The 19753-nt window shown below is 60.8% G+C and overlaps 1 protein-coding gene across 6 annotated transcripts; it reads left to right on the forward strand.

Moving 5' to 3' along the window:
• The first annotated feature begins 1452 nt into the window (after positions 1-1452).
• ARNT (aryl hydrocarbon receptor nuclear translocator) lies at positions 1453-18569 on the forward strand. Of its 6 annotated transcripts, XM_065042792.1 has the most exons (23): positions 1454-1611; positions 6034-6145; positions 7016-7060; positions 7495-7539; positions 7985-8029; positions 9857-10070; positions 10630-10843; positions 10929-10994; positions 11105-11204; positions 11589-11654; positions 11843-11928; positions 12349-12425; positions 12553-12687; positions 13110-13184; positions 13932-14083; positions 14345-14440; positions 14582-14651; positions 15016-15139; positions 15675-15771; positions 16301-16451; positions 16571-16730; positions 17320-17459; positions 17869-18569. In XM_065042792.1, exons 1-23 carry the CDS (start codon positions 1590-1592, stop codon positions 17956-17958), a joined length of 2382 nt encoding a protein of 793 aa, XP_064898864.1. In that variant the 5' UTR covers positions 1454-1589; the 3' UTR covers positions 17959-18569. The 6 variants fall into 6 exon arrangements, with proteins under 6 accessions (XP_064898865.1, XP_064898864.1, XP_064898866.1 ...); XM_065042793.1 differs by lacking the exon at positions 7985-8029 and having other exon boundaries at positions 1453-1611; XM_065042794.1 differs by lacking the exon at positions 10929-10994.
• The last annotated feature ends 1184 nt before the right edge of the window (positions 18570-19753 follow it).

Consider the following 19753-nt stretch of genomic DNA (forward strand, 5'->3'; position numbering starts at 1 on the left):
CGTGGCGGCCGCCAGCAGCAGCCCCAGCAGCACCACGCAGGCCACGGCCACCCCCTGGTCCACGTCCACGCCGGCCGCCGCGTCCTCCATGCGGGTGACACTCAGGGACGGCGCTGGGCGGATAGACGGGGGTTCATGGTCAAAGAGGTGCCGAAATCGTGGCCTTGGGACCCCGCTTTGGCGTGGCTGGTGGGGGCGGGTTGGGGACACCCGGTGTCGTCCCAAACTCGCCCCTGTCACCCCGCCACCACCCCGCCTGCCCTTCTCCTTTATAGGTTGTTAGCGATAAGCGTCTTGCTTCCTTAAATGATTCCTGAAAGAAAATCATCTGTTTCTTTGTTCTTTGCGTTAAAACACCCTAATTTTTATATATAAATATACATATTTTTAAAGAGTTTATAAAGCTAAAAAATGTAATAAATACATAAGTATATATATACATAAATATACATATTTTTAAAGGGTTTATGAGGCTAAAATATGCTCCTGGAGCAGATGACCACCCTGATTGCCCCAAGGACGGCAGATAAATCACCAGCCCCTTACCTGCCCGCGGACGGACGGACGCTGTCCCGCTGTCCCCCGCCCCGTGCGCTGTCCCCGCTGTCACTGTCACTTCATGAATATTGCAGGGACGCGGCGTCGCCTTTCAGACGCTCCCGGTAACGGGGAGAAACAATCCGGGGGATTGAATTCTCAGCGAGGGACAAGGGCTCCCGGGCCTCTTCGTGGGGACACGGGCTGAATCGGAGGATTTGTCCCCAAAATCATTTAAACACCTCAGAAATCCCTCAGGCTCTGTTATTCCCCCCCGAGGGGAAGAAGGATCATTTCGAGCAGGGGCACCATTTCCGGGTGAAGCTTTGCCCCCAGGCTGGCACCAGGTGGTGTTTCTGGTGATTCTTTTTGTGGGCAAAAGCTGAGTTTTGGGGTTGTAATTGGTGCTAATTAGTGATTTCCTGCTGCCCCCTAGTCCTGACCTAAAGCCCAGTTCCAGTCCTGGTTCCAACCTAAGCCAGAGATCCAGCTGGAATTCCAGACCCCCAACCTAATCTCGGTCTCAAACCTTATCCCAGTCCCTGTGCTCACCTAATCCCAGTCCTAATGCCTGTCCCAACCTCAATCCCAGTCCCAAACCTGATCCCAGTCCCTGTCCTCACCTAATCCCAGCCCAACCTCCAGCCCTGATCCCAATCCCAGCACAATTCCCGCTCTCCGACCCCAAAAATCCCAGCACGTGACGTCACCTAACCGGCGCGGCCCACGCGACACACCCTCTCCTAACCACGCCCCCTCATAAAAGGCCACGCCCCGTAGAAAACGCCACGCCCCCAAAGCCACACCCCCCTCGTGGTAGGGGCGGGGCACGACGACGCTCACCCTACCCTGCTGGCCGCGCCGCGAGGTCCTCCAGATCCGCCCACCACTCCCCCGGCTGGGCCAATCGGAGCGCGGCACCGCCCCCTTGGCCCCGCCCCCAAGGCGCGCAGGTTCGGCTGCGCCGCAGCGCGGAGGGTTTTCCTGCGCCGCCATCTTGGCCGCGGTGTGAGGAGGGAGCGGGGGGCCGGTCCGGGCCGGTCCCACCGGCCATGGCCGCGACCGCCAACCCGGGTGAGCGGGCCGGGGCCGCGGGGGCGGGCCTGGGGGTCGGGGTGAGGCGGGCGGCGGCTGAGGGAGCCAGCGCTCGGGGCCCGGGCCGGGCTGTGTCGGTTGTGGGGGTGTCCCCGGGCTGGAGGGTTTGGGGAGCGGCGCTAATGGCGTTCGGGGGCCGGGGGCTGCGCCGGGAGGGGCCTGGGGGTGGGCTGGGGACACAGGGGACGAGGGGACCCGGGCTGGAGGAGCAGCGGGGTTGTCAAACGGCAGAAACTTCAGCATTGGGCGCTTTAGGGGCTGCTTTGGGAAGGAGGAGCGGGAGGAGACGGGGTGTGAGCTCCTGGTGTGGGGAGAGCGCCCGAACCCCCGCTCGGGGCGCCTAAAAGCATCCTCAAGCACCTAAACCCCCGCTCGGGGCGCCCGAACCCCCGCTCAGGCACCTAAACCCCCGCTCGGGGCACCTGAACCCCCGCTCAGGGCGCCTAAACCTCCCCTCAGGCACCTAAACCCCCTCGGGGGACCCAAACCAACACCTCAAGGGACCTGAGCAGCTAAAGGGACCCGAAGGAGGCGGCTCTACCCGCTGGTCTCCGCTCCGCCGTGTCCGCGGTGCTGGTTTCCATCATCCAGCGCTCACGGGACTCGGGTTTATCGCCGTTAACAGTTTATCTGGGTTTCAAGCCCCGTTTCTCCTTTGGCTGTGCGCTTCCCTGGGGTTCCCCGGAGCCGCGGTGCTGTGCGCGCCGGGGTTTGACCACGTCCCGTGCCGGCCCGGCGCTCCCGCTGCCCGCCGGGGTCCCTCCGGTTCCCGGGAGCACCAGGACGCGGATCCGATTCTCGCCGAGTAAAATCGGATCTTTGGGGCTTCATCGGGTTCCTGGCTGAATTACGCTGGAGTTAGCCCGTGTCTGGGGTAGCGCAGCGCCGTGAATCCGGATTGTTTCACAGCGCCGCGACTGAGGTCAGAATGTGAACCTCTGTGGTTTTTTGGGCTTGGTTTTTTTTTGGCTTGTGGCTTTTGACGATTCTTCAGCTTTATCAGCCGCTCCGTGTGACTTCTGAAGGATGATACGTGTATATTTTTCTTCGTTCTAGCAACATGGGAAGCTTTTGCGGCTTTAAATCTCGAGCAAACACGTTGGGCCGCTCGCGGTGGTTTTGAGGCCAGAGCTGGTGTCTGGGGAGGGAAGATGTGGTTGTGGTTTCACGTAACGGGCTGAAACTCCCCAGAAATCAGAAGTTAGAGGTGGCGTGTTAGAAAGAAACAACAAAACAAGAAAAGCACCAGGATCCCTGGTTCGGCTTCGGAGCTGCGGCTCTGGAACGGAAAGTGCCGCGGGACGGGCCCACGAGCGGGACACAGCGCGCTCTTTGTTGGAGGTTTTGTCTTCTCCCCGCGATACCCCGCGGGGCGCTGAGGTGGTGCTGAGGTGGTGCTGAGCGCTGGTGCTGAGGTGGTGCTGAGCGCTGGTGCTGAGGTGGTGCTGAGGTGGTGCTGAGCGCTGGTGCTGAGGTGGTGCTGAGGTGGTGCTGAGGTGGTGCTGAGGTGGTGCTGAGCGCCGGCGCTGCGGGCTCGGGCGGGAGGTTTGCGAGGGGGATCGGGGCGGGTTTGGCAGCCAAAGGGTGCGCGGTTAGCGCGGAGCACGCACCAGAACCAGCTGCGGCCGGGGCGAGGACGGAAAATGTGCCGCGGAGCCAGCGCCGCGAGGGCCCGGCGAGCGAGAGGGGCTGCGTGCGCGGGGCTCCGCGGCCGCGGGGGTTGTGCGCAATGCACAAGTTTTAAACGAATCTGCGAGGGGAAGAGAAAGAACGCTGGACATCTGTGTTTAATATTTCCGCCGATGGGCGGGCTGAGCGAGCGACGGTTACTTGGCCCTTGGAAACAGGGGAAAACGCTCACAGTCTGCACAAGCGTTGTCGACAGAGACACTGGAGAGGAACAAATCACATTGTTCTGTAGAAGCTGGGTCGTCTTCTCCTTGACGTTGCAAACAGGACTCGCGGGAATTCTGGATAACGCCCCAAAAATGCGGAATGTCCTGGCGGCTTGAACGGGAAAACTGACCCCGGGAAGAGGCTGGGACCGACCTGTGTGCTCAGAGCCATTGCAGGAAGGAGCTGGGACCTGTTTGAAGCGTTCAAAGCGCGAAGAGCTTTGGATTGGAAGGTTTCGGTTGTGTTGTTGGGGGTGAAGGCAGAACCGCACCCGCTGCGGCACGGGCGCCCGCGCGAGCTGGGGCCCTTGGGACGCTGTTGGCGCTGCCTGGGGAAGCGTCGGGTTGACCAGCGTCTCTTCGCACACCGAGCCTTCTGAATGCGCGATCTCAAACACTCAGAGCGGAAGACGCGTTCTTGGGGCGTTTTCGTAGCTCGTTCCTGTCGTGCTGCCTGAAGGAGCTTCCCGAGGGGGTGAAAGCGCCGAGCTGGGCAGTTCAGACAGACAACCCCAAGCACAACCACCCACCTGCTTAAACCGTCCTCCTGTGTCCCTGAAACGCAGTGTGAACGAAACTGTGAGGAGCACAAGGGTTTGTCAGAGCAGGACGCTGCTTTATTCTACTTTAGCAGCTGGTTTCTGGGCAGCTCACGAGCGCGTTTGGTTTAAACTGACTGTGAAATGTCTGGTTTTCTGGGCTGAGGACACGGAGCGTGTTCAGAAGAGCTCGCAGCAGAGCCGCGCTCGTAAATCACCCCGCGTTCCGTGACTTGGTTCAGGAGCTTTTGCGCTGCCGGGCGCCAGGAGCCGCGGCAGCCCCGGTTCCCTTCGCCCGCCCGGCCTCTCCTCTCGGCTCCGTCGTGCTCGCAGGTTTAGTCCGAAATTCGGGTCTGTAGTGTTCCCGCGCGGCCTCTGCTCATCTCCTCTGGCCCTCATTAGACTGAACACCCGTTACGAGCGAGCGGGGGTTGCTGCCGGAAGGGCTGGGACGGAGCCGTCGCTGTGGACGGATCAGCCGGGACCTTGGGCCGATTGGTTTCGAAGGCGATTCTTCCGAAGAATCCTTCGTTGCTCTGGAGCCGTTGCCGTGCGTCAGGAACCCTCGCCTGGTGACGGCCCTGCCCTGCTCTCCCCGCTTCGGGGCGAGAACACGGTAGATTTGTGGTAGTTTTTGGTGCTCTAAGTACATAGTGCGAATTATTACCGATTTCCCTCGGCACGTCTCGAGGTGTCTCTGTTTTCTCCCGCTGTGAAAGGGCGCGTTGTAGGAAAATGAAGCGGTTTCGCCGATGCTGTCGGTGCAGGAGGCCCCGCGGGACGGCCAGGGCTGGGTGAGGCTTGGGACCCCCGAGCCGCCCGCAGCCCCTTCAGCGCCGTTCAAACAGCAGCCGTTCCTCTCTCCGTAATGAAATTACCTGCTCTGCTCCACGAAGTTGGTGCTTAAATCCACACGTTGAGAAGCCACGGGCTCCGCGGGAGGAGGAATAAACCCGACCTGGTCGATTTGCGCTTGGCGCCCCCGTCTGCTCGGCAAAACCTTCAGTATCGGCCCGTTCTGCACCCGGGGACTCGGCTTAGGAAGAAGCGAAGGAGCCCGGGGCGTCCGAGGGATCCGAAATCCAGCGGGAGGAAGAACAGCCCCCTTTATTTCCAGTGCGTCGCATCAGCTGACTCGATTTTATCACACAGGGCCTGATTTCCTGGCAGAGACTCCGTATGTTCGCAGACATAACCTCGAGAACCGCGTGTGTTTTAAACAAGCCCGTGTCCATACCTGGTTCTGTGGTTAAACCGCCGCGGTTCCGTGCTCGGCGCCAGCAGCTCTGTGTCTGCGCTCTGGGAACCCCGAGAAGACGCCTTTCCGTGCGTGTTGGGTATTTTTAGTGTTTGCCGTCTGGGTCGCGGCGTAGCAGCGCTCCAGAGCCCGCAGCCGCTCGCGTGGGCACAGAGCCGGCTTGTTTCACAGCGCGCCTTGTAACTCCTTTAAAGCTCCGGTTCTGGTGCGGATCAGGCTGCGTTAGCATAGAACCACACTGAACGCGGTGTCGTGACGTGCCCAAAAGGGCTTATTTTCACTTCTTAAAGCCGGCTTTTAATTGACTGTCTGAAGGATCGGGGCTTTCGAGGCGCCTTCCAAGCACCTTGTTGACTCCCCGTGTCTTAGACCAGGAATAAAGCTCGCAGAGGTGTGACCGCTGTTAGAGAAGCGTGTGCTTCTTGTCCCGTTGTGCTCAGCCCTGCCCGCCACGTCCCCCCGCCCAAAGGACCCGCAGCTTTTCCTGCAGCCGCTTCTGGGCTGATGAAAACCGCGTGTGCTCGGAGCTGGAAACGGCGCCGGGAGAGGCGGGAGATGAAAGAACCGCAGGCACACATGGCACCGAACCCCGCGCCAGACGCGCGGCGCAGCCGCTGTGACGGCGCTGCCTGCGGACAGCACCCACCCTCCGGCCTGGGGGGGTTTGACGTCATGCCCGTTGATTCTCTTGTTTTCTTTTCCTGTTTAGAAATGGCGTCGGACGTTTCCTCGCTGGGCGCCGCCGTTGGAGCCGGGAGCGCCGGCCCGGGCGCGCCGGCCGCCGCGGCCGCGGTGCAGAGAGCCAGCAAGCGCCGGCCCGGGTGAGCGCGGGTGGCTCGGGGCTCGGTGCGCGCGCGGGCAGCGGGTGTTGAGGCGTCGCGCTCTGGAGCGACGCTCAGCCCGTGACGAGGGCGCTCGGCCGCCTCGGAGCCCAGAGCGCTGTCCTGGCTCCCCGGCTGCGCTGCGCCCAGCCCTTGGGCCGCCTCGTCGAGCGCTGGGCGCCGGTTGTGCCCGTTAGACCATCAAAGAGGTGGGAGAGGAGTGGCCGAAGCAGCAGGACCAGCGGCGCCACGGGAGACACGGGAACAACAAACAGGAATTTTGGGGCCCTGCTCAAACCTTCGTGTCTGCGGCTTTTTGTTTGCTAAAAATGCCTTTGCCGAATGGAAAGGATCTCGGGTGCTTCTCTTCAATGCCGGCCCAGGAGATTTCCTGTTAATTTACGGGCTAGCTAAAAGCTGTCCCTGGCGTGCGCAGCCGCTCCCGCGCTGCCTGCTCAGCCCGCGGGGAGCCCCGTGCGAGCCCTGCGCTCTCCTCCCACGCACGCTTACACAAACGCTTTTGACCCCGTTACAGAAACACAAGCACTGAACTCAGGTAATTACACAGGTCGCCAGACCGAACTTGAACTTGTGAAATACTTTGCCTTCCTCTCGTTTAATGCAGCCGATCCCACCCCCGTTTGGAGCGGGGCGGCGATGCAGCGGGCCGACTCTCCTGTGAACTGTTTCCTTTCTGTATTTTGGATAATGTATAAAGGGAACTGTCTTCTAAGCTTTGTGGCTTGTTTCATGATAACCGCGGGGATCCCTTAAATCTTCCTGTCAAGAATCATCCCCGACAGACGGAAAAACGACCCGTAAAGGAGAAACCGCTTGGTTAATAGTTACATTCTGGCTTCTGTTTTTCAGGCTGGATTTTGATGAGGATGGAGAAGGGAACAGCAAATTCCTCAGGTGAGGGAGGGTGTTTGTTTGTAGCCTCGCTGCGGTGGGGGTTGGACGACTCTAATTACACCACGTTACGTGTGAGGAGCAGCTTTGGGTTGATCCGCGTTGTGATGAACGTGGGATTTACCTCCCGAGACCCTTTGGGTGGGGGTCTCGGTTTGGATTAACCGCACCTTCCAAGTGCGGTTTAACCTGTTTCTTTGTGATTGCGCTTGAATTGCTGAGCGTGGTGCCGCTGTCCTCGATACGAACGCGATATGGAAAGCGTCATCGAGGCGGCAAAATCCCGAAACTGCGGTCTTGGCGGAGCGAGGAGAGGGCTCCGGGTGGCCGGAGTTCGCCTTTGCTGTGATTTGTTAAACCTCGCTCTTCTCTCGGTGTCTTTGGGAAAGCAAGAAGCGTAGACGCCTGAAGAGCCCTTCTTCCTCTGCCTTCTGCAGGTGTGACGATGACCCCATGCCGAGCGACAAGGAGAGATTTGCCAGGTAAGGAGCTGCTGGGGTGCGGTGCGCAAGTGCCGGAAGGAGGGTCCTGCGCACCCGGAGCTGGCGCTGAAGGAGGCTGCGCCGGGGCATCCGGGCCTTTCCCCCGCTGGTTTTGGGCTGATTCGCTCAGAGCGTGATGAATTACAGTCGCCTTTCTCAGCGTTTCTTCCAGCTGTTGCCTTGGAGTCTCATTCTCTGCTGCTGCTCCAGAATCTCGCAGAAACACCGGTTTCGTGCTTGGTTCGGGTTTTCCTTGCAGGGAGGTTCCTGGCGAGCGTGGTTTGTGTTCATGGGGCGCGAGGCGGCGGCGCCGTTGCGGCGGAGCGTTGGCCGGGTCGCTGCTGCGGAGCAGCCGCCTGGAGCTCGGCTTCCTACAGCGCCCGCCCGGGTCTCGCTTCTTCACACTTTTTCCATTCTTAGCTTAGATGGCTGATTTTGTTTTTAGGTCTGATGATGAGCAGAGTTCAGCGGATAAGGAGAGACTTGCCAGGTAGGAGAACGGAGATTTCGAGCATGGACAAGCAGAGTTTTCCTTTCCTTCGTGTTTCTCTAGGCACCCCCTCTCTCTGGTTTGTTTTCTCCCCCTCCCCTCATCTGCTGCAGTAGAGGACGTGAACCCACCGAGCCTGGGGAATCGCTGTTGGAATTAGGAGGGGAAAGGCGCTTAGTCCCCTTGTGGGAACTGGCTGGGCTGCACTCTAGCTTTGTTAATCTAGGTTTAAATACAGTTCCTTTGTGCTGGATCAAGGTGGCAAACGGCCTGTTCTCCCCTCGGCGAGGAATGCCCTTGTGCACGCAAGACGGGCATTAAAGTGTGTTAGTTTGGGGTTTTGTACCTGTTCAGACCTTACGGGAAAGGTTTAGGCTTCCTGAAAACAGGATTTTTCCCTGTCTAGTTGATGAGGGTCTGTCCCTGGCCACGTTTCCCCAGCAGAACAAACACCAGCCCTAAAGCCCCTTCTCCCCGTTCTCAGCTGCAGAAGTGACACCCGCGGCAGCCCCGGCGGGTTTCCGTGGCGGCCGCGCGGTGCCGCTGGGGACGGGGCCGGTCTGCGGTTTGCCACCCAAGCTGCCGCCGTCCCGCAGGCCGCGGCCCCCGCTTCGCAAACAGACCGGGGCGCAGGGCGGGCCGGGCCGCCCGGCAGGCAGCGGCGGCTTCTCGGGGCTTCTCCTCCCGCTGCTCGGTTGTCACCGTCACACGAGAGCCCCTGGGGAGGGATATTTGGCAGCGGGGCCCGGGAAGCGCCGCTGCTTTCCCGGGGGCTTTTTAGTGGAGGTCGCTTCGTTTTCCCGCTCGAGGCGGCAGAGGCTGAGCTGAAGGTGAGTGTGATAATCGAAGCGCTTGTCTGAGTCTCAGCCTCGAGAGGTCCCGGGTGGTTGCACTCGCCGGGCGGTGCGAGACGCTCCTTCCTCTGGTGTCTGTCCTCTTTAACTCGCTCGCCTGTCCATCCGTCCAACACCTCATCTCATTCCACTTCCCACCGTGTGCTTCCCGGCCTCCGATCGCCCCTCTCTGTAGGAAACGTGGCTTCTAAGTTCTGTTTTGAAAAACCCACCTTAGTCAGCGACTTAAGCCAAGCCTAGAAGGCTCTGTTCCCATCTCCGGGGGCTCGGGGGCTGTGCCCTGCGAGCAAAAGGCACGAGAAGAACCTTTGTAAGGGTTTTTAAGCGGGCAGCGTTTGTCGAGGTGTCTCTTGCGAGGTCTGTGTGCCCGTAGCCGCTCTGTCCACACGGGCCGCACAGCGCTCAGGTGTAGATCTGCTCTGCAGCTTTCCTTGGAAGAGACTCGGTGTGACCGACAAGTATCGGAGCTGAGACTCCTCTGTTGCGCTGTGGGCGCCCAAGTCTGGGCCGCAGCCCCGGCCTCCTCGCGCACTGATCGGAGACACGTGTGTCCGACAGGTGCCGGGGCGGAATTAATCCATCCCGGGGTGGTCTCGCTCCGCACCAGCGCGGTGTAAAGCAGATATCCTCAGCGGAGCGGGTGAACCCCCCTCTGAGGGCAGAGGCCGCGGCAGGGGTCCCTGGGCTCGTGGAAGCGGCGGGCAGCTTGTTTCTCTGCAGTAGCTTTGCCTGGCTCGTCGCCTTCGCCGCCCGCGGGGCCGCGGTGGGACCCCCAGAGAAGGTCCAATGCACTCTCCTCCTGCACTCGCTCCTCGTCCCCGTGCACGCCCAGCATGCGAGGCGCTTGCGGCCCTTCTAACGAGCCTGACGCATCTCTGTGTGTTGCACTCTGGTTTGTGCGGGCGTTGACGTGCGGCTGAGGCTCCCGGCTCGCCGGTAACTTCGTCTTCCTCCTCTCCTCCCTTTTCTTCAGGGAAAACCACAGCGAGATCGAGCGGCGGCGGCGGAACAAGATGACGGCGTACATCACGGAGCTGTCGGACATGGTGCCCACCTGCAGCGCCCTGGCGCGCAAGCCGGACAAGCTCACCATCCTGCGCATGGCCGTGTCGCACATGAAGTCCCTGCGCGGCACAGGCAACACCTCCACCGACGGCACCTACAAACCCTCCTTCCTCACCGACCAGGTGGGGGAGCCGCGCGCCGGGGGGCTGGAAGGGGTCTCTGGAGGTGGTGACGCTGATGTGGGGTCACCAGAGCAGGTCACGGGATCCAGGCGGGTTTGGGTGTCCAAGAGCAGCCTGGACACCGCTCTGGGCAGCCTGTCCAGGCTCCGGCACAGCCAAACGCGCGAGTTTCTGCTCGTGTTCAGACAGACCCTCCTGTGTTTGTCTGCGCCTGTTGCCCCTCATCCTGTCGCTGGGCACCACCGAGCAGAGTCTGGTCCATCCTCTGACACCCACGCTGAGATATGGTTGGACGTGAGGGTTTCTTCAACCAAAATGATTCTGTATTTAAAAGTAATATCCCTCTCAGCCTTGTCCAGGCTGGACAGCCCCAGCTCTCCCAGCTTTTCCTCATCAGAAAGACGCTCCAGATCCCTCAGCATCTTTGTAGCTCTCTACGTAACTGCAGAGGGAGGAATTAAATTGCGGGTGGGGAGAAACCGGCACCCGGGGTGGGTTTAGAGCCCTCGGCCTGCTTGGCGCCGCAGTTCAACGTGTGTCCGTCTGTCTGTGACCGCAGGAGCTCAAGCACCTGATCCTGGAGGCGGCCGACGGCTTCCTGTTCATCGTGTCCTGCGAGACCGGGCGGGTGGTGTACGTGTCCGACTCGGTGACCCCCGTGCTGAACCAGCCGCAGTCCGAGTGGTTCGGCAGCACCCTGTACGACCAGGTGCACCCCGACGACGTGGGCAAGCTGAGGGAGCAGCTCTCCACCTCCGAGAACGCCCTCACAGGTGAGGCAGCCCGGGGAAGGGGTCTGGCGGGGCCGGGCGGCGCGAGAACCCGCGGAGGACTCGGATTCAAACCTTCCCTTTGTAGAAGGAACCAAACCCTGGTGCCTTCCTAACAAGGATCCTGCAGCCCCCCCCGAGAATGCGCCTAAAGGTACCACTGGCGACGCTTGTCCTGCTCGTCTCCTCCGTTACCTGGTGCCCGTGCTGCTGCAACGGCTCCCGCGGCCGCAGCATCTGGGGCTTGTGTCCTTCTCTCTTCAGGTCGCATCCTGGATCTGAAGACGGGGACCGTGAAGAAGGAGGGGCAGCAGTCCATGAGGATGTGCATGGGCTCCCGAAGGTCCTTCATCTGCCGAATGAGGTAACGAGGACGTTCCTCGGGGGAATCTCGGCTGAGCCCCGAGCTGGACCGGCTCCCTGGCCCCGTCTTGCCTTTATTCCAGCTGTTCTTTGTGCGTTCTGACATGGCAGAACATGGCCGAGCTTCCCACGCAGAGCCAGGAGTCCGGTTCTTGAGATTTTTCCTTGCCCTACGCTAAAATACCTTTTGAGACTGTTTTAGAAGCTCCAGTTTCAAGTCACACTTTGTTTTGACCTCCTGTCCCCCCTCAAAGTCTGTAGAGTGAGGGGTTTTCACCAGTGTGACAGAGCCCCCAAGGTTCATCCCTGGTTTTAGAGTCATTGTTCAAGGCTGCCAAACCCAGCGAGACAAAAGCCTTTCCCTGCCGTTCTCGTTCCGGTGCAGGTGCGGCAACAGCTCCGTGGATCCGGTGTCGGTGAACCGCCTCAGCTTCATGAGGAATCGCTGCAGGTAGATAACCAGAGCTGGGAACAAACGGGGCTACGGGGATTGAACCGAGGTGGCCTCTTGCGTTTCAGTCTTTGTTTTGTTTGTTTGCCCTGAGGGTGCTCTGTGGGAAGCTTTTAAAAACACAAGTAGAAACCTCCCCTGGCTTACCAGTTGAATACCATGGCGCATCAGCCTCTCTCTCTCCCAAGGAATGGTTTAGGTGCAGCGAAAGACGGCGAACCTCACTACGTTGTGGTGCACTGCACGGGTTACATCAAAGCCTGGCCCCCCGCAGGTAAAGCTGAGCTTGGGGCTGGTTTTAGGAGCGTGTGGGCTGAGCTTGTCCCTTCTCTGGGCAGAATATGCCAGCAAATGCCTTCTCAATGTATCGCTTTTTTGGGGTTGAGCTGATTTTTGCGGGTGCTGGGTCACAGCTCCGTGTCTCTGCACAGCAGAGATGCTGCAGGGGGTGAACGTAACATCACACTGGGAGTAACGTTGCAGTGTCTGGTGTGCGAGCTGGTGCTGAAGGTCGCGGACCTTTAACCCTTCTGGCAAAAGATGGAGGGCTGGCAACTTGATTTTCCAAATTCCTTAATGGGAAAATTCCAAGACAGGGTGGAAGGTGTATTGAAGCCAGAACTGCGTGCTTTACCTCTGAAGCCGGCAGGTTTTGTGCATTAACCGCGCTGGCGTTCTTTGGCGCTCCCCGCAGGTGTCTCGCTGCCCGACGACGACCCGGACGCCGGGCAGGGCAGCAAGTTCTGCCTGGTGGCCATCGGGAGGCTGCAGGTGGGTGAGCGGCGCTGCCTCCCCCTCGCAGTCCAGCTCTTGTCTGAACGCGCTCCCCGATTGCCACAAGTCCCGCTGCAGGGCCAAGAGCTCTCCCGGGACTCAATAACCTCCCCCGGCCCTGCAGGTCACGAGCTCGCCCAACTGCACAGACATGAACAACGTTTGCCAGCCCACAGAATTCATCTCCCGACACAACACCGAGGGCATTTTCACCTTCATCGACCACCGCTGCGTGGCCACGGTCGGCTACCAGCCGCAGGTGAGGAGCGGCCGGGGCTCTCGGAGGGAGAGCCGCTCTCCAAACGCGCCTTCCCCTCCCCGTCGCACGTCGGGGCTCCGCGTGCCCGGCAGTCCCCGTGGAACCTCAGCCAGGCGTGTTTCTCCTCCACCAGCTGCGTTTTCACGTGCTTTTCCAAGTGCTTTGATCATGGGGAGGACGGGGGCCTCTGCATTGTGTCTGATGTCAATTAGGATCATTTTGCCCCCACTTGAGCTCGAGATCAAACGTTAGCCACAGCTGTTGTGCTTCTCTTTAAAACACAGCCCTTTGGGTCCTGGGTTTGCCTTGTGGAGCAGTAGTTTGGGGGGGTGGAGCAGTAACTACCTGTCCAAACCGGAATTAAAGCAGAGCCTGCGCGCCAGCTGAACTGACCTCAGCTCTCCCGATTCCTTTAAAATCAGGAGCTTCTGGGCAAGGACATCGTGGATTTCTGCCACCCCGAGGACCAGCAGCTGCTGCGCGACAGCTTCCAGCAGGTACAGATGAGCCCTTCGGCTGCCGCTTTGCACACAGCGCGGTGTTCGGCTCAGTCTCTCAGCGCTTTCAAAGCGATGAAATCAATTGGAAAAGCAAGAGAAAAGTAAAACCGTAGATGTTTCTCCTTTGCCCAACAGCAAACAGTCGCAGATTTAGTCACGTAAATGTGCAAAATGAAGCAGGAGCGTCTGATGTGTAACCCTTGAATTCACCCTCTGGCTGCCGCTCCCGTCCGCTTTGGGGCCAGAGACGTGGCTGCGAAGCGCCTGCCCGTTTGCGCGGGTCTGGGGCTGAAACGCGGTTCGTCCTTAGGGCCCAGCCCAGCGCCGCAGGACTCGCAGCGGACGCGCTTTGCTTGCCCTGTTGTCGTTACTCTTATTTCTGAGGGCGCTGGATTGTGGCAGGGCAGGTAAGACTGCCCCGTGCTTCCATGCTCCAAAAAGAAACAAACTGCTCATGTCCATCTCTCCAAATAGCTGGAACTCAAAAGCGACAGCATGTGCTTCATTTATTGGAGGCTTTTTCCATACATCTCACCAGTGCAAAGAGGTCAAAGGGGATGTGAAACTCCCTCCCCGTGTCATTGAGGATGGAGAGCATGAGGGACCGTGGCGGTTGCGCTGGGGCGGAGCGGAGTCTCACAAAGGGCCATCGCCAGGTTCCGGTGGGGGCGGCCGGTGTCAGCAGCACGTCTGCTCTCCTGCCGTTCGGAACCGGGTCCCACCGGCGCCGTTCCGTTCTTGTAGGTGGTGAAGTTAAAAGGCCAGGTCCTGTCGGTCATGTTCCGATTCCGATCCAAAAACCGGGAGTGGCTCTGGATGAGAACCAGCTCCTTCACCTTCCAGAACCCCTACTCGGATGAGATCGAGTACATCATCTGCACCAACACCAACGTCAAGTATGTCACTGTTAATTGCTCCTGGCGTGGTTATTAATTGCTCAGTGACCGAGTGGGAGGGAGCCGAGCCCTTTGCATCGTGTTACGTGACCCCCCCCTTTTCAGAGACCACGCAAGCTGCATCTGTCACCCAAACAGTTTTTGCAAAAGCGAAGTTTCCCGTCCTGCCCCGCGCGGACACTCCTGCACGCAGCAGCCAACTCTGCTTGCTTTTGGTGTTTTTTTGGTGTATGTATGTTATTTCTTGTCTTTGCCTTCAAGGAACTCGAGCCAGGAGTCGCGTCCCGCGCTGTCCGGCTCGCTGCCGCGGCCCCCGCTGGGCCAGGCCGTGAACCTGCCCCTGGAGCTGCCCCCCAGGTCAGGATTCTCCCCACGCGTTCCCCGCATGGGGCTCGGGCCGCCCGCCCCCGCCCCCGCAGCCGCCCCCGCCGCAGCCGCCCCCTCGGCGCCGGGCTCAGCAGCCGCCGCTCTCCCGTTACACGCGGCTTTCTATTCCAGGCAGCAGGCGCAGCCGGAGCTGGAGGCCGTGCCGGGCAGGGAGGGCCTGGCCGGGTACGACCACTCGCAGGTAAACGGCCGGGGCTCGGTTACTCCTTCCACTTGTCCTGCATTATTTAAATTGTTTAAGTTCCCTTTGGCTGAGGCTTTGCCGACGGCCGCACCGGATCGGCGCGCAGCTGCCGGGTTTGGAGGGGAGGCGGCTCTGCCGTGGGTGTTCCTGGGGCGGGTTGCGTGACTGAAGGTTGGACTCGAGGGTCTTTTTCAACCCAAAATAATCCTGTGGTTCTCATCTCCCCGGCATGGCCACCCTGCCCCAGAAAATACACCAAATAGCCAGACTAGAGCGAGGCCTTTCTCTGCAGACCCCCGTGCCAGCTCCGTTGCGCCAGAGGCGCTGACGGCTCCGTCTGTCTGTCTGTCCCCGCCCGCAGGTTCCCGTGCAGCCGGTGAGCGCTGCCGGCCCGGAGCACAGCAAACCCTTGGAGAAACCGGAAAACCTCTTTAACCAGGAGCGGGACCCGCGGTTCGGCGAGATCTACAGCAGTATCGGCACAGGTGGGGAGCGCGGCGCCGCGGCCGTCGCGCCTTCACCCGCTTTCAGCTCCGGCCCGAGCGCTCTCTGCTCTTCCCGACGCCGCTCGGGGCGGTTCTGGGCTCAGCGCGGCTGTGGCGGCAGCGCGGGTGTTGCAGATGACACCGATTCTTGATGTGGGGTGGATAATTCGCTGACAGACTGTGGCAGCTGCGGGTTCTTCTGCAGCCGGCGCTTTGCTGGAGCGACGTGAGGAGGGAGCGGGTGATGAGGTGACTCCTGCTCCGTGTCACCGTCTGCCTTGCTGTGTGTCCCAGAGCAGTTCTCTGTGTTCCTACTCGGGGCACAGAACGTAGTGGATCCTCTAACCCCAGAGGCCCTTAATTCGAACTTTATTAGAAAATGGAGAGGAAGTCAAATTAAAGAGGCTCTCACAAGCCCATCTGGAGTCCGTGACTGGGTAGGGAACAGTCGGGGTTGATGCTCTGGCTTAGAACAGGGTTGATTTCCCGCGGGCGCGTGGTTCTGTTTGCGCTGACGCGGCTCCTGTCCCCACAGAGAACAAAACCCTTCCGGCCAGCAGCGGCCCCGCCAGCCAGCCGCTCTTCCCGCCGGGAAACAGCTTCACCGCGGCGCGGCCCGCCGACGGCTTCAGGTGAGCCGGGGTGGTGCTTGATGTGCCGCGCTCCTGGGTGTTCCCAGCCGCTCTGTGTCACTGTGCTCCTGCACAAACCCAGGGACCGCGCCCAGCTCTGGGTTTCTTGGAGGGTGAGGAGGGTTTCTGCCCCTTTGAGCCCCCGGACTGGGTGTTGATGGGTCCAGACCTCGAATCCTGGGGTTGGTTTTGGGGGCTCCTCCTGCCAAGAAAACCCTTGAGGTGCTGGAAGTTGAGAGAAGGGGAAGGGGCTGGAGCACGCGTGTGATGGGACCTGGGGAACGGCCACGAGTGGTGCCGGTGGGTTGAGGTTGGAAATTTGGGGTGATTTCTCCCCAAAGGGCTGTGGGTGTTGAACAGGCTGCCCAGGGCAGTGCTGGAGTCGCCGTCCTGGAGGGGTTGGATACACAGAGATGAGGTTCTCAGGGACAGGGGTTGGTGACAGTGTTGGGTTACGGTTGCACTTGATCTCGAGGGCTCCTCCGGCCCGGTGGTGGTGAGGCTCTCTATCGCCTGCTGTGTGTTCCAGGAGCGGCAGCATGGTTCCCCCGGTGAGCATCGTCCAGCAGCCGCCGTCCTCGGCCGGCCGCATCCTGGCGCAGATCTCGCGCCACGCCAGCCCGGCACAGCCCGGCGGGACCGGCTGGGCCGCGGGGACACGGCCACCCTTCACCCCCCAGGTACCAAACCAGCCCGAGGCCCCGTCACAAACCGCCTGCGGGGTCGCTCCAGTGGCTCCTCGCCCTGCTTAAAACAAAGCTGGAAATAAACTCGGCTCTTCCTCTCTGGTCTCTTACAGCAAGTGACGTCCCAGACGGTGAAGACTCGTCCCCCGTCCTTCAGCATGGGGACATTCCAGGGCAGCACGTCGTCCTTCAGCGCCATGACGGCACCGAGCTCCACGGCGTCGCCCACGGGGGCCGCGTTCCCCAGCCTCGCCGGCCGTGGCACCGGCTTCAGTGAGTGCAGCTCGGGGAGCGGGCAGCGGCAGCCCTGGGGTGAGACGCTCGCCCGCGTGTCCCTGTGGGCGTTGGGAACGGCCGAGTGCAGGAATCCTGCTGGGGCTGGTGCGTGTCACCCGTGACCATCGTCAGGCTCCGGAGCAGGGGAGTTTCCGTGGAGTTTTGGAACCATTTGGGTTAGAAAAGGCCTCTAAGATGGAGTCCAAGCGTTCCCACCCCTGGCGCTGAACATGTCCCTGAGAATCTCGTCGCTGTCCAGCCCTCCAGGATGGCGACTCCAGCACTGCCCTGGGCAGCCTGTTCAACACCCACAGCCCTTTGGGGAGAAGTTGTTCCTAATATCCTACCTAAACCCAGCACAACTCGAGGCCATTTCCTCTCGACCTGGAGAGGATCCACTCTGGACCATTTTAGAGCTGACAGAGAGGACCCAGACCCCTCCAGGACCCCCATTTGTTCTTCCACCCCATCGACGGCTGTTGATGAACCCCATGACGCTTCAGTGGCTGCTCCCGGTGCCACCGCCACGCCAGCCGTGCGTTCCCGGCCCCGGGGGTGGTTTCCCGACCGTTTTCTCTCCCCGCAGGCGCGGAGGCGGCGGCGCCGGGCGCGTTCCCGGCACGGGAGGCCGTGGGGATGTGGCCGCAGTGGCAGGGCCAGCACCACGGCCCCGCGGGCGCCGAGCAGCACGTCCCGCCGCAGAGCAGCCAGCCCGAGGTCTTCCCGGTGAGACGGGGCCCGTCCCTCGCGTTTCGCGTGGGGTGGGTGGCAGAGCGAGCGGTGACCGCTGGCGCGGGGAGGGACGGTGAACGGGGCTGGCTTTGCCATGACCTGCGCAGGATCGGTGTGAAACTCCAATTAATGGAATTAACCTTCTGAGCTCTGATTAAAACCAACCACAAAATACCTGAGTCCGAAAAGGGGAACGTAACCCCCCAGAGCTCATGTTCCGCGAGCTCCCGGTTCTGAAGGAGTCGGCGGTCACGGCTTAATGCGCTGCTGTCCCGCGGCCGTGCACACGAGCCCGGTCCCTGCGGCGCCGGCCCCTGCTCCGGCGGCCCCTTCGTCACCAAGTGACTAATTACCCTCGTGATTTCCTGCTCCAGCTCGTAACTCCGTGCGTGTCTCCCCGCAGGACATGCTGACGATGCTGGGAGACCAGGGGCCCAACTACAACAACGAGGAGTTCCCGGAGCTCAACATCTTCCCTTCGTTCTCGGAGTAGAATAACCCGCCAGTGAAGCCAATTACACTTATATATCGTATCCACGTGTACAGGAAAACACCCAGCTCTTTTTTCCCAAAGACTGCTGAACTTTCTAAACAAACACCTCCTGAACTGCGGGGGTGACGCTGCCCGGCGGGGTCGGACCGCGCGGGAGGAAGATGAGGAGGGTTTGGGGCACTCTGGGCTGATTCCGGAGGTTTCAGGACTCGGACGCTTCACGAGCGGCTCGTGGAACCAAAGCCTGGGTGTCTGGGTCACCGGCGGCCCCTCCCAACCCCAAAGGCGCCTTTTCCCGTTTGTATTTCAATCTTATACCCGTGACTCTTTCTTTTTCTATCAAACACCAAGTATTGTAACTTTAGCCGTTGAGGGAGCTGTTCCCGCGGGTCCGCGGCCGCTCGCCTCAGGTCCTCGTGGGACGCCGCGTTTTGGGGAAGTTCGGCCGTTTCCGGAGGGTTTTGGCCGCATCTCGGGTGCTTTATTTGGAGATTTTGGGGCCGTTGGGGCGCCGTCTCCCAACCGTGCAATGAATTCGGTGTCATCGGCGCGGCCGACAAGCCCTGCGCGTGGCGGGATGGTTAACGAGCCATAAAAACGTGATCCGCGGAGCTCTGTCCGTCTGCAGCCCCTGGTTCCTGCGCGGCCGCGTCCATGGGGCTCGGCAGCGTGGGGGGGCTGCGGTGCCCCTAGTTCTGTAAAACGGTCAATCTGTGAACCTTCTGGATTCCTCAGGAGAAAAAGCCGGTGGTGAATCCCGCTCTGCTCAGGGCGAGGACCCAAAACGGCGGAGTTTGGAGCCGTGTGTGCGGGGATCCCCCAAAACGGCGGGGTTTGGAGCCGCGTGTGTGGGGATCCCAAACGGCGGGGTTTGGAGCCGTGTGTGTGGGGATCCCAAACGGCGGGGTTTGGAGCCGTGTGTGCGGGGATCCCCCAAAACGGCGGGGTTTGGAGCCGTGTGTGTGGGGATCCCAAACGGCGGGGTTTGGAGTCATGTGTGTGGGGATCCCCCAAAACGGCGGGGTTTGGAGCCGCGTGTGTGGGGATCCCCCAAAACGGCGGGGTTTGGAGCCGCGTGTGTGGGGATCCCCCAAAACGGCGGGGTTTGGAGCCGCGTGTGTGGGGATCCCAAAGAGCGGAGCGTGGAGCCGTGGGCAGCAGGCGCCGTCGCCCGGAGCAGGTTTGGAGCTGCCCCGTGTGGGCAGGGGAGCTTTTTGGGCTTAAACCTGGTTTGGTGTTGGGCAGCCCGGGTGCAGGACCAGCTGCCCCACTGGGAACAGCCCGAGCAGGAGGAGAACCCGCGTTCTTACCGAAACCAGGACGGACAGAGTGCCCGTTTTTGCAGAAATCCGGGAGGGACAGAATGCCCACGTTTACAGAAATTGGGGAGGGACAGAATGCCCACGTTTACAGAAATTGGGGAGGGACAGAATGCCCACGTTTACAGAAATTGGGGAGGAAGAAAATTCCTATTTTTCCGGAGATTTTGGGTCCTGCTGGTGAGGAGGAACCGGAGCAGCCGGCAAACGCTGAAGCTGTTGGGAAACGCCAACTGGACTGGTGTGAACCGGTGCAAACTGGGGGTCCCGGTGTCTGTCCCCGTCCCGTCCCCCGCAGACAGCGGTGCTGTTTTGCAGCCCGGGCTCCGTCGTCTCTTCGCGGACGGTTTGTGTAGCAGAGGATTTTCAACAGGACGTTTTCCCTTTTTCCAAGGTTTTTGTCTCATTTCTGCCGGTGGCCTCGTCCCTGTGTCACCGCGGCCGCCTCAGGGCCCCGTGCTCGGCTGACTCAGGTG

Source organism: Columba livia, chromosome 28, assembly GCF_036013475.1.
Source record: "Columba livia isolate bColLiv1 breed racing homer chromosome 28, bColLiv1.pat.W.v2, whole genome shotgun sequence".
Taxonomy (NCBI): Eukaryota; Metazoa; Chordata; class Aves; order Columbiformes; family Columbidae; genus Columba; species Columba livia.